The following is a 12,193-nucleotide window of genomic DNA, read 5'->3' as shown; positions in this document are numbered from 1 at the left end:
GGGTGTTGCTGGCACAAGCAGCTGAACCACATCAAATTCCAGAATCCCTGCAAGGTGTCTGCAAGCACTCTGGAATATCCCTTCTTTGTGGCTGCAGCCCCACAGGAAGCAGTGCTTGGCTGATACGAGACAGAGGAAAGGCAAGGGCTTCACAGCTTTAGAAACACTGACCACAGGAGTAAGCAGACGGGAACAGGTACAGATCTCTGGGTCCTCTCAACTGGCAGAGGCCTTCAAAAGAAACAAAATTCACCAGCCACCTGGTCTGAACAGCTGAGTTAGTACTGTGGCCAGCTGCCCCAGACTAGACCTGCACATTCCACCTCACTTTCATGCCTGGCCTCTCTTTCAGACTTTGGGCTAGCCAGAGCATTCAGAGACAAGTGGAGACACCTGGAGAGTGACCAGCCTGCAGCAGGCACTTGGTGCAGCTGGCTGTCACAACTGAGCACACCAACTCCTGTCAGTCACCTGGCTCCTCTGAGCTTCTGAAGCACAAGTGAGCCTTAGACCATCTGCAAGTGCTGACACCCACGTCACAGGCTCCTGGTCACTCTGCAAGGCCAAGCCATTCTACTAGTGGACAAAAGACCCAGCATTCTAGGCACCTCTCAGAGCTGCATCCGTTTGTAGGCATGAAAGACTGGGGCCCTCTATAAGCACGCTGACCACTGCCATTTCTAGAATGTTCACCTAGCTGAGAGCTCAGAGAGCCACTTGCTTTGGACTACCTTCCCACTCAGCATCGCATGTTATTCCACTGGGAAAAACAGCCATCTCCACCCACTGGGCCCACAAAAGGCTGCTCTTGAGAGCCAACAGTTGCACACACATCGTGCAATTACAGACAGCTGTTACAGCAGCACTGCCAGAGTACCAGGAAGGCTGGTGCTGACATTACCCGTCTAGTCAAGTAAGCAATCCAGGTAAGTCCATGTACAACCATCTCCTTGATTCCTGGGTGTGATGTCTGAGCTCTTTCTTTACGTATAGTTACTCACTCTCTCTGGCAGCTGCTGTGTGCCCTTGCGCTCTTTGCTACACCCAGTCAGAGATGGACAGGCTCTGTCCCTGCCTGCAAGGGACCCTTCCAATAATCTCATAAATGAAAAACCCAGAGGAGTACAGAGCATAAGACAAATACCATGATTCTTTAGTACTATGGAAACAGACCAAAAAGATCCCAGGAAAACCATGACTTTAAAAGGAATCTTTTGAAATTCAACATGGGTAAACAGTCAATGTAACACAATTTTCAAGAACCCCCTTCTCTTAAAAGTCTCAGTTTCTTAAAGCAAGTCTCTTTCCTCACTGCATCACTTCTAGCCAGCTCAGACAGGCATCCTGCAAATGCTCTGAGAAACGGTCTGAAACTTCTATTCGCCTGTTAAAGCAGAGAGGAAAGCAGCAGGATGGAAAACACACGCAGATTTCCAATAAATGACAGGCTAGTATTCCCATCAATTTTCCCACTGAAGACAACCAAAAACAAGAGAACACACATACTTTAAAATAAAGAGGTATCCAAAAAGAGTTATTTGGCCAAAGGTGAAGGGAGTACAATAATCCCGAGGAAAAAGACACAGAAGATTCTTGCAAACTTGAAGCCTACTTCTGAAAGTCACAGAGAAACCAAGGCCTAGGGAAGAGCTTTGGAAGCAGATATCCAATGAAGGCCAGCCACCCTGTGCAGGCCAGGCTCAAAGTAAATCCCAGCAGACATCAAAAAACCAGCACACAGAAGCTGTTTTCTGAACAATAATGCAAAGAACCAGTAATTTAAAAAAATAATAATAACCCCAAAAACAACCCTGTATATTTGAAGTTAAAAAATACAAATCTGATAATTACATGTTGAATCTAAAATACCAGTAAATTTGTAGGATACAGCGAAAGAAAATATATCTTAAATGCATTTACTGGAAAAGAAATAATGAAAATAAGTTAGAAAAACAGCAAAATAAACTCAAGAGAAAAGAAAATCAAGGAATAAAACAAACTTACAAGAGAAAGGATCCACAAAGCTAAAAGTTGGTTCTCTGAAAGATCTAATAAACCTTTGGTGATACTAATCTAAAAAGTCAGAAAACACAAATAACCAGTATCAGAAATGAAAAAGGAGACATCATTACAGATTCCAAGAACACAAAGACATTATAAACAAATTCATGCTAATAAAAGTGAAAATTTTAGATGAAGTCAACAAATTCCTAAAAACCATAATTACCACACCTCATCAGAACTCTACGTTAGGTACCCACACTGCAGAATTCTACCAAGTATTAAAGGAAGAACTAATTCCATTACTACAAAACCATCTGCAGAACAAGAAAAAAGGGTACCCAACCCACTTTATGAGAATACCAATACTCTGATACCAAAACCCTATGAAGAACGTGTACAAAAGAAATATTACATACAGTAGGGTGTCAAATCTTATAGAAAGATGCAGAAATTACATAAAAAATATTATCAAACTGAATCTAGCAATATATAAAAACATAGTGTCATGACCACAATGTTCAGGTGGTTCAACACTAGAGGCCAATGTAATTCTCCACTTTCAACATATGAAAAGGGAGAAATTATCATTGGATGAATCCAACACTGATGCACGATGAAGCTTTTAGCTGGACAGGCAACAGAGGAATTTCTCTGATGCGATTAAGGATACAAACAAAACCAGCAGCAGAAGCCTCACTTAATGGTAAAACTTTGGAAAGAATTCTTTCAGATTTGAGACAATGCCTGTGACTGTCACCATTTTTATTCAGCCAGGGCTAAATTTTTTTTAGCCATGGGTTAAGCCAAGGAAAAAAGGAAATAGAAAAGAACCAAAACTTGTTCTGTGTGCAAATACAGAAGATTGTCAGATTAAGAACTGCTAGACTAAAAAAACAAAACAGGTAAAATCCAATTGCATTTCTTTACATGAGCAATTAAATAAAAACAAAAAAGAAAATGAAACTTTAAAATACCATTTTTTGTAGCTGAAGTAGTATCTGAAAATATATGTCCCTAGAATAAATCTTCCAACAAGAGGCTTGCAAAGCCACTACAGGGAACATTATAAAACTTTACTGAGAGCCATTAAAGACTCTCATTTCTAACCATGCACAAGTCAACTCAATTCAAGTGGATTAGCGACCTACATGTGGACAGCAAAACTGTGAAACTTTGAGGATATAGGAACCTATTTTTATGATTTTCTTCAACAAACTGATAAATGTAACTGTATTAAGAACCTCTCTGTACATAAACCAAGAAGAGCAGAAGATACAAAACATACATAACATAACTAATGGCAGATTCATACTTAGAACTTACAAAGAATTCCCCCCAAAAAGGACAAGGAAGACAATCAAATGGAAAAATGAGTAGGAAAAAAATAAAAAAAAGAAGATTCTCTGTTTAAAAAGAAAAGTCAAAGGAGCTGCTTCAAAGTCAATTTCTTTATCTATTTATAAGGCTGTGCATACAATAGATGTTTAAAAAAAACGATTCAAAAAGACGCTTTACAAAAGAGGAAAATGAACCATGAAAAACCATGAAAAGGTGTTCAATCCCAACAGTAAACAGGAATACAAATAAAACCCCAACGGGATTCTACAAGGCAACCATCAGACCCGTGATGTGTGGGGAGGGTGCGGAACAAGAGCCCTGACATTGGTGCTGGTGTGAACTGGCACCACCACTTCGGAAACCAGTTGGCATTAACCTAGTACCCCAGGACCCTGTAGTAACAGCCTTCTCTGAGTATGCAATGCCAAAAGTGAAGGTTAATTTTGAGGTTAATCAAAGCAGAGATGTACAAAGTCCTACTGTATCTCATAGTTTTTTTTTTTCCCTCCAAATTTATTGGGGGTTTTGGATTCCTGAGAAGCTAGTTGAAAAAACACAAGTCTGCATAAAGTTTCTCATTAGGTCTTAGGTCTTAAGAGAGCTCACAAGTTCTGAAGCTGTCTGGATCCTGGTACGCAGAGACTCCTGTAATATAGACACAGAGCCACTCCTGGGCAGGGCTCTCGGAAGCCGCAGACTTAGCCTGTCCCCAGATTCTCGTGGAACTGGGAAGATCACCCCAACTTGGAGTGGATACATTTATCCATTTCACACACTCCTTAAGTCTGGGACTGAGGTCACCCTGAACTTGTAATTCATCTAACAGGACGACCTTTGTCCTGAGTTAAAACTACCCTGTTTTCCAAGTAGATTTGTTTAAGAGTCTGGGAATTTCAGCCTCAAATCACTTCTCACTGTAAAACTTAAAACCTGCATTTGAGTTTATTAAAATAAACAACAGAAGGCAGAGAATGATTACAAGGAGTGCTATTTAAGTCGAAGCAATTAGCTCATGGCTGGACACACTGAGGCCACAGCAAGGTTAAGTCCATCTGGAACCAGAACCCAGGACTCTTGCCTCTCAAGCCAGTCTTCCTATAACTGTCTGCCTCCTCTGGCCACCTGCCCACTTCCAGGGCAGTTCCCCCAACAGTCCTGTCCCGTGTCTCCCAATGACCTTATGATGAGGGAAACAGAAAGAGGGTGGAAAAACTCAGGGCAGACTACCCTGTGGTGAGGAGTGTCATCAAAACAAAACCAAGGGGGGGAAGGGGACATCATGAGGTCACTTTGTCACCCAACAGAAGCCAACCATCGCCTCCTTGAGGGCAGGAAGTGAGGTCATATGGGCAGAATCCTGGCTATCTATCTCCCCAGGGCCTGGAACACTGCAGGTGGACACAGTGTGGTGGAGAAAATAGGGACTTGGCACCATTTGTTAATGTTAATCAGCAACAGGGCTTCGGGCTTCAGCCAGCGAACGAAGCTAGTATCTTTCCAGAACCCCAGAGAGCCCACAGAGACTAGCAGCAAACCTGTATGTATGTAAGTACCCCAGAAAACACACTAACAGGCCCAGGAAGGGACAGTTTAAACTGCTAGGGGCAGTTTAAAAGTTGGCAAGAGCAGCTACTTATCCTTTGGGATGAGGATTGCACAGACGTCTGATACAACAGGACACCCCAGTTGTTTCAAACTGAGACCAGAGTCTTCACGTCTAAGTCTGTCAAGACACTCCTCTATCCTCACCCTGTTCTTCTTTTAAAGACTTGAATGAAGCTTCTCAGTACAACTTCATTCTCAAGCTCTAAGCACAGTCAGGATAACCGAGGCCAGAGGGCCCCAAGGCCAAGGGGAAGACTCCACTACAGCACAGGCCCTGGCGTCAACACTCAGTCCCCAACAGCGCCCGCCCAACCATGCCAACTGTGCTCCACACTCTGTACACTGTCTCAGAAGTGGCTGAGGTGGCACCCTTGAGAAAGGCAAACACGGCCTTAGGCTGCAAGCCGAGCCGACTCCAAGGCCCATGCCATGAGCTCCCTGCCCCATGGAGCAGGTCTGCCAGAGCTCCTTCCCAATGTCTTCAGACCAGGCCGCGTCTCCTTCCTTGAAGGCTACCCATGGGGCATTCGCACTCTATGTCAGAGGCCTTAACTGGTGCCAGGGGAAGGGAGCACAGGCAGCCTCCTCGGCTCCATCCCCTCTGAAGTCAAGAAACAACCACAGCGTGGGGAGGCAGCCGCTCCTGGAACTTAAATGAGTTTTTCCACTGGCTCCCACCCACCGCGAGGGTGTAAACTCACATTTAATGGGCATCACCCTCGGTGCTAAGCACTCAAATACAGGATCCCTCACTCCTCACAACATCCTATTGACATGGATGGCATATCCCCATTTCACAGACCAAGTGAAACAAGGCTAAGTACTGTGTCCAAGGTCACACAGATGGTATAGTGTGGAACCAGGGACTAGAGAGAGATGATGGGGGCCCCCGAGTTGTCCTCAACAGCTTCTGTGCCAGCTGCAGAAAGGTCAGGGTCACCTGGTGGACTACCCACAGGCAACAAGGCCACAACAAATGATTTTCATGAAATACTTTCAATTTTGGGCTCCAGGCACTGAATGCCTGAGTTTCCTCAGCACGAGCCACAACCTATTAGCAAGGCCTTCGGATGTCAGTGCTGGCCAGGGGCTCCCAGCCGAGGAGGAGTCGACTCTCAGATTCACTAACACTTACCACGACAGAGTCATTGTGCGTCAGGTCGACGACCACGGGCTCTAAGGATTCACAGGTGAGGTCCACTATTTCATCTCCAGCTTCAAAATAAAGCACGTTAGCCAGCATTAGGAAGAAAGTAAAGGCGTGGTGCTCAGAACTTCATCAATATGCTCACACACCGGGGTATAGGCCGAGACAAAACTCAAGGCTCTCACAGTGCAGAATCGCGGGGCATCAGGACTGATCCCTCTTTCAGGGGGCAGCTGATGCACGCCCTTCCATGGTTTCCTGTGAACGGCGGTGTATGGTTTACAAGCATAGCTCGGGATGGGGATGGGGCGTGTCTGCACACGCACACTTCCTGCTCCCCGCCGCCTCGCCTCACGCGGATACACCGCTAGGTCTCCCTGCTCCATCCTGCTCCCCCATCAGGGAGAACCAACAGCTTACCTGGGGGCCAGGCGCCTACAACAAAGAAGCAGGCAGCTGGGCTCAGGCTCTTTCTCTTTGAGGTGGGGCTGCCTGGACCTCTGCCTGCCCCCTGCGCCCTTCCCTCAGGGGTGGCTGGTAGCTGCTGCCGCCCACGGGCCTCAGTCCTGCTCGGCTGGGCACCTGCTTCAGTTACGCTTTCATCCCCTCTCAGCTCTCCAGGGCTTCCCAATGTGATTGGACAACAAGGGTGACGTATACTGGTATTTCTCTTCCCCACAGAACCCCAACACATCAAAGAAGGTCGGGCTTGTCCTGCAGCTGACCATGAGCTCTGAGGCACACGCAGTGTCTGCAAGAGCCCAGGACAAAGTGGGCCAGGACATGAGCCAAACGGCCACCTGCACTTCTGCCCGGCAGGAAGGAACGGAGAACACTTGCAAGGGTACAACTTCCACTACATAAACAGAAAAGACTTACAACTACTTGTGCGTCTACTAAGTATGAAGTAGAGTAATGAGTGTTCGAGGAAACAGACTTGTAGTATATTTAGCACATTCAAACCTATTTTCTTGTATTAAACAGTTGCACAGGAATAAAAACCACAATATATCAGAGAAATTCAATGTACTTTGTACAAAATGACCTCATTCTTTTTGAAGAATAGTCCATAGGTCGATAGCCCATGATTCACAGACCCGTTCTCCCTGGTGGGCACCACTGTGGCTCTCACAATGGCAAGCAGTCCTCCGAAAGGCAGCCTGTACCCGTGGCCTTGCACAATGGAAAGTGCTGCACTGGGAGGCACTGGGACATTCCAAGCACCCTAGGAGGCCACGGGTGTGTTCAGTACCCCGAGGGAGGTGGCTCTGGGACATCCTCTCCTGAAGGAAGGCAGGGGTCAGATGCCAGGGCACCAGCTTGGGGGTGGAGGAGGGGCAGGCCAGGGCCCCAGCCTCCGGGCTTTCAGGACTCCTGGTTAGAAGGGGAACCGAGACCATACGACTATCCTGCAAACATTGCCATGAGGGGCTCGTGAAATACATCTCAGCTGAGTTGCTTCTCTTGAAAAAATGTCAGTTTTCAGGCATGACAGTCATGAAAACTACCGTAACATACGCAAGAGCAAAAGGAAGCCTACCACTTCCCCCGGCGGGCAGCAGGGGAAGTCCAGCCTTGCCCCTGCCTACACCAAACCCTGCCGACACAGGCGGCTCTGCCTTCCTGGGCTGTTTTTTGTCTTAATAAAAAGAGAGGAGTGAAGCTGAGTACTCAGAAGGCCAAGCAAATTAGAGACACAATTTCAGAAAGGAAAGGGGGACCACCCAGGGGTCTCACCTCCCTTGCTGCACATTCCCATAACGCTGAAAGGCTGGCCCAGCTGAGTGACTGTCTCAAAGCCCCTGGAGATTTTAGGGTATACCAAAGGGGGCAGCTTTGCCCAATTAAGCTTCCAGCTGTTAGTTAACAGGCGAGGCTGAGATGGTGTAGGTCTTACAAAGACGCTGATGTGACAGAGTAAGTGTTACCTACCAAGCCCGGTTCTAAGTGTCCTACATTATTGATTCATTTCAGCTTCCGACAACTCTAGGAACCACAGTACCATCCTGTTTCCGATGAGGTACTTCTCTGCTCAGACAGGCTGTGTCACTTGCACAAGGCCCACTCGCTGGTAGGCATGCTGGGTGCCTGATGGCCCCAGTGTTTGTGCAGTACCCATGCCCGTGCATGCTACACCACCACTTCCCACAGTCCTGGGGTCCTCGCCATCTTACCACTTTCCACGAGTTCAATGGGTTCTGTTTCCAAGGCCATCTCAGGGGTGGAGGCTGCTTCCCGGGTTCGCTTCTGGGTCTGTCTAGAATTTACTGTTCCACCACGACGCTTTCTCTGAGAGTATCCCCAGGAAAAGAAACAGTCATGTGAGCCCAGCTGATGGGATTTCAGCAAGAAAACTAAAAGGTCAACACAAGAATGGTTCAACTCATTGAAGAGGACGTGGCCAGGGAGCTGACGTGAGGCTGGGATCCTTTAAAACTTGAGATTTTAGAGCACTGAATGGTTAGAAAGCAACCATCTGAAACATATGGGAATACAAATTCCATGAATCAGAACTTGTCATAGTATCAAACTAGTGGTGTGAAGAAAGGACACGACAGTCTCTACAGAAATCTCTCCTCCAGGATGGGATTTGGCTGGAAACCCCTTCTTTTAACCAAAGACCACAGGCCTACCTTCCTTGGACGTGCATTTGGCCTCAGGGAGCCATTTCTGTTCTTCAGCCCAAAGACACTCATTTCCCAAATTTCTATCCACTCGGGATAGAAAAAAAGAGGGTCTTTCTTTGGGAGATCTGGCCGCTAACCTTCAGGATACCACCACATTTGGTTTATACCTTAACAAAACTCCCCGTAGCTCAAAGAACAGAAGGCTCAGGCTCTCCATCCGCTGGCTGCAGCCCAGACCCCCTGAACCAGCCTTTCTTCCCTGTCCCTGAGCTGGTTTGCCAAGTGCTCCAGCATTTCCGATTCGGGGCCCTCTCGGGCAGGCTGAGAACACGTCCCGTGCAGCCTTCCTCAGAGGACACAGAACCTCCCAGCGGAACCTGTCGCCTCCCACCCTGTAGGGCCCTGCCACCCCGGCTCCCTGGCTTCCAGGGCTCCTCTTCCTCTTGCCCTGTTCTGTTTCCCGTGGGTGCGGGGCCTGCTGGGCTTCACCCTTGGGGACCTGGAGGAGCTACTGAACTACTGAGTCTAAACTCCCTCCCCAGCACCAGCCTCACCAAGCTGTCTGCAGGGTTTGATGACATAAAGCACGCCCAGTACTAAGCAAAGACGAAGGTGTCACTACCATTCTAACTCCTCATACGCCTCAGGGGGTGTTCTGTCCCTGGAAACCCCAGAAGGACTAAACGCTGATGAGCTGTGCACAAGAATCCAAGAGCACCCACACCCAGCTCAACCCTCACTAGGCAACAGAGGCCAGATTCTTTCTATGCTGTGCTGCTGTGCGTCAAGTGGCAGCCTGAGGGGTGCGGGAAGGCAACTGGGTTCAGTAACTCCCAGCGGCTCTAAGATGCAGAGAGCCGCGCTCGGGAGGGGCACTTCAGAACTCTCCAGTGGGGCGCTGCTCTACCCTCTGGGGCACAGATACTTAGCCTCAGCTGAGTCTGCTGCCGGGGTTTCTGGGCTTCCCTAGCAGCCCCCAGATTATTTAGGGCTGCTTAACTTTTGCCCCATTCTCCTTGAAGCTGTCCTCGTAGCTTCCTTCCTCTGGAAAGGACCACCCTTTCTTAGCAGACGCTGCTAACGCTCCATGCCCCGCCGCAGCTCCGTGTGGCTTCTGGTCCCACTGAGCAAGGCAAGCAGAAACCAGGGGCCTGGCCAGAGTCCAGGTATGGACCCTGAGCACCCATTCGTGAGCACTGTAATATGCCCCTCATTCTCCCAGGCTGACCTCAAACCCCCAGCCTCGGTGAGGCCCACTGTACTGCCACTCCAGCTGCTCCTGCTCCTGCATCTGTACTGCCCAGGGCAGGCGGGAGGGGCTGTCGGGCAGCCTGTCTCCCTGCAGGCTCTCTGCTCTCCGCCCTGTTACTCTGCTCAGGGCTCGCCCCATCTTACTAGCAGAACCCTCAGAGGCCCACAGCTTCCAGGCAAAGCTGACCATGCAATCACTGCCATCCAAGTCAGTTATACCCTCTCAAGAAATTTCAACCAACTTCTTCACACACTCATAAAAGGCTATACTGCCGCCTGTCATCTGGATGCTGCCTGAGCAGAGAGTGAGCTTCAGAGGTGTGGTGACTACTCAGGACATCAGTTTCCCTACTGGAGAGCTGCAGTGGCAGCTAAGGGACCAAGGTGGGAGGTCACCCGTCTTTTGAAAGGGTAGGTCCGAAGAAGCAAAGGACCTCTGCGTGAATTTCAACAGTGGGGCCTGGCAGTGGTCAGGAAGAGGGGAGAGGACTACGGGGAGGGGAAGGACCGGCAAACAGAATGTACAGGCTCTCCATTACTTCACCCCGGGAGCCGTCTGTTCCGCCTCACCCTGCCCCTCTGGAACCCAGAAAACATGAGGCTGTTTCACATCTGGCCCACTTGATGTAAATGCACTGTCTCAGAAAACAGCTGTTTTGAGTTTACAGATCATATGAGCAGCCTTGTCCAAAGGGCGCAAACTGGGGAAGGGGACTTTCAGGCCACCTGCTCTGGGGCTCTGGGGGCCCCGGGTGACAGCTAGGTCATGCCAAACCAGAGCTGCCACCGCACTCTGATAAAATCTGAACAGCAGTTACAGTGGCTTACCAACGCTGCTCACTGCACGTAAGCAAACTCACCAAGTGGTATTACCACTGTGCTCATGTAGGACCAAGAACTACACAGGGAAGAAACAGAAGGGAAATGGGTAATTGCATCGTAAACAATTAAATCAACCAGCGGCCACTATTTCGAGGACACTGGTAGCTGCTCTGGAAGCATAAAATGTCAAGACTCTCATTCCTCCCCAGCCTTCTGTCCTCAGGGTACCACCCAAGACACTGGACTCCAACCCAAGACAATCAAGTCAGCTTAACTCCCAGAAGGTCCCATACATACTCCTTTAAGAACGAGGGTTCCTTAGAAGCATCTTCATGGCACTCTCATTAGTGTGCCATAGGAATAAGGTAGTTACTTAGCCCTGAAATAAAATAAAAACCACAAGCCGATAAAACTCACAGTACTCATTGTGCTTTTTGTCTCCAACCTATAGGGAAGGAAGTGATCTGTATGCACCAGGTCTGTAGGGAGGCCAGATGTTTTCAAATTCTCATGCCCACCGGTAACTCATCCTATGGCTAGCACAGGAATCTGGAGCCCACAGATTTCCAGTGTCTTCAAGTCCTGAAAAACAAAGGTATCAGCTGATAAATGCTGCAACTTGCATCATCAACAAACTGAGCTTGATCACTTATTGGTCCTTTCTGTCAGATGGGTGCTTTGCTGAATACTTTATGCAATTTATGTCCTTAATCCCAATTCTCCTTAGGAAGCAAGCTTCCTTGTAGAACAGAGGACTACCTGATCCCAAAGCCTGCAACCAGAACCACCCGCCACCTCCTGCCCCTGCCTCTGACTGCTGCAACCCGTATGCCAGCAGCTGAGAAAAAGCAAGAGAACTGCAGCTGCTGCATGTGACCTCACTGACCCTGTGGAACTGTGCAGGGACAGGTGCCCAGGCCAAAGCAGACCCCAGGGCCTCTGGCTTTTCCCATGACTTCACTGCCACCCTCTGGAAGAGCTGATGATTTAGCTGAGGAGCTGAGGCACCCACCCAGATTCATCCTATGTGCCTACCTGAGACTTGTCACTGGCAACAGGTGTGTGGAGATGAACCAAGAAACTATGGATGAGAAGTAGGGCAGGAAGTTCTGGGAAGGGCAGAGAAAGCAAAAGGAGCAGTAATGGAGAACAAGGGCCCTCAGATTTCATTCAGGGCCCAGAGAGGTGACAGCTGACCCCCATCAGTTCAGTGTCAGGGATGCAGTGCACAAGGGAGCAAATGAGAAGCAACGACGTGGAGCCAGGAGCCAGGAGCCAGGAGTGCGGGCACCATCAGCGTAGGGGCCAAGACTCCAGTGTGGAGGCCCTGAGCCCGCGCAAGGCTGCGGGAGAGGCAGAAGCCCAAGAAGGGGCAGGCTCCGCAGTCCCCCAGGTCTGC

The 12,193-nt window shown here is 48.8% G+C and overlaps 1 protein-coding gene and 1 long non-coding RNA gene across 7 annotated transcripts in view; one reads left to right on the top strand and one right to left on the bottom strand.

Moving 5' to 3' along the window:
- The window catches only part of RNF4 (ring finger protein 4), a 41,443-nt gene that overhangs the window by 5,800 nt on the left and 23,450 nt on the right, over nucleotides 1-12,193 (bottom strand). For 5 of the 6 annotated variants that reach the window (XR_012131881.1, XR_012131883.1, XR_012131882.1 and 2 more), the window contains exons 2-4: nucleotides 11,212-11,376; nucleotides 8,269-8,383; nucleotides 6,083-6,162 (exon numbers count right to left, since the gene is read on the bottom strand). Coding sequence is in view for 2 of the 6 variants with exons in the window: in XM_017652468.3 (XP_017507957.2) it covers nucleotides 6,083-6,162; nucleotides 8,269-8,383; nucleotides 11,212-11,220 (204 nt within the window). In the remaining 4 variants the exon portion in view is untranslated. Of the gene's footprint in view, nucleotides 1-6,082; nucleotides 6,163-8,268; nucleotides 8,384-11,211; nucleotides 11,377-11,829; nucleotides 11,904-12,193 lie in introns of all 6 variants that reach the window. The other variant, XM_036992137.2, reaches the window with a different exon arrangement.
- Nucleotides 1-12,193, top strand: part of LOC140849682 (uncharacterized) — an 87,336-nt gene that overhangs the window by 59,755 nt on the left and 15,388 nt on the right. The gene's annotated exons all lie outside the window — the stretch shown is intronic.

This window comes from Manis javanica, chromosome 5 (assembly GCF_040802235.1).
Source record: "Manis javanica isolate MJ-LG chromosome 5, MJ_LKY, whole genome shotgun sequence".
In the NCBI taxonomy this organism is placed as follows: Eukaryota; Metazoa; Chordata; class Mammalia; order Pholidota; family Manidae; genus Manis; species Manis javanica.
Note: the sequence above shows the minus strand (reverse complement) of the source record. Positions and strands in the feature narration are given on the sequence as shown.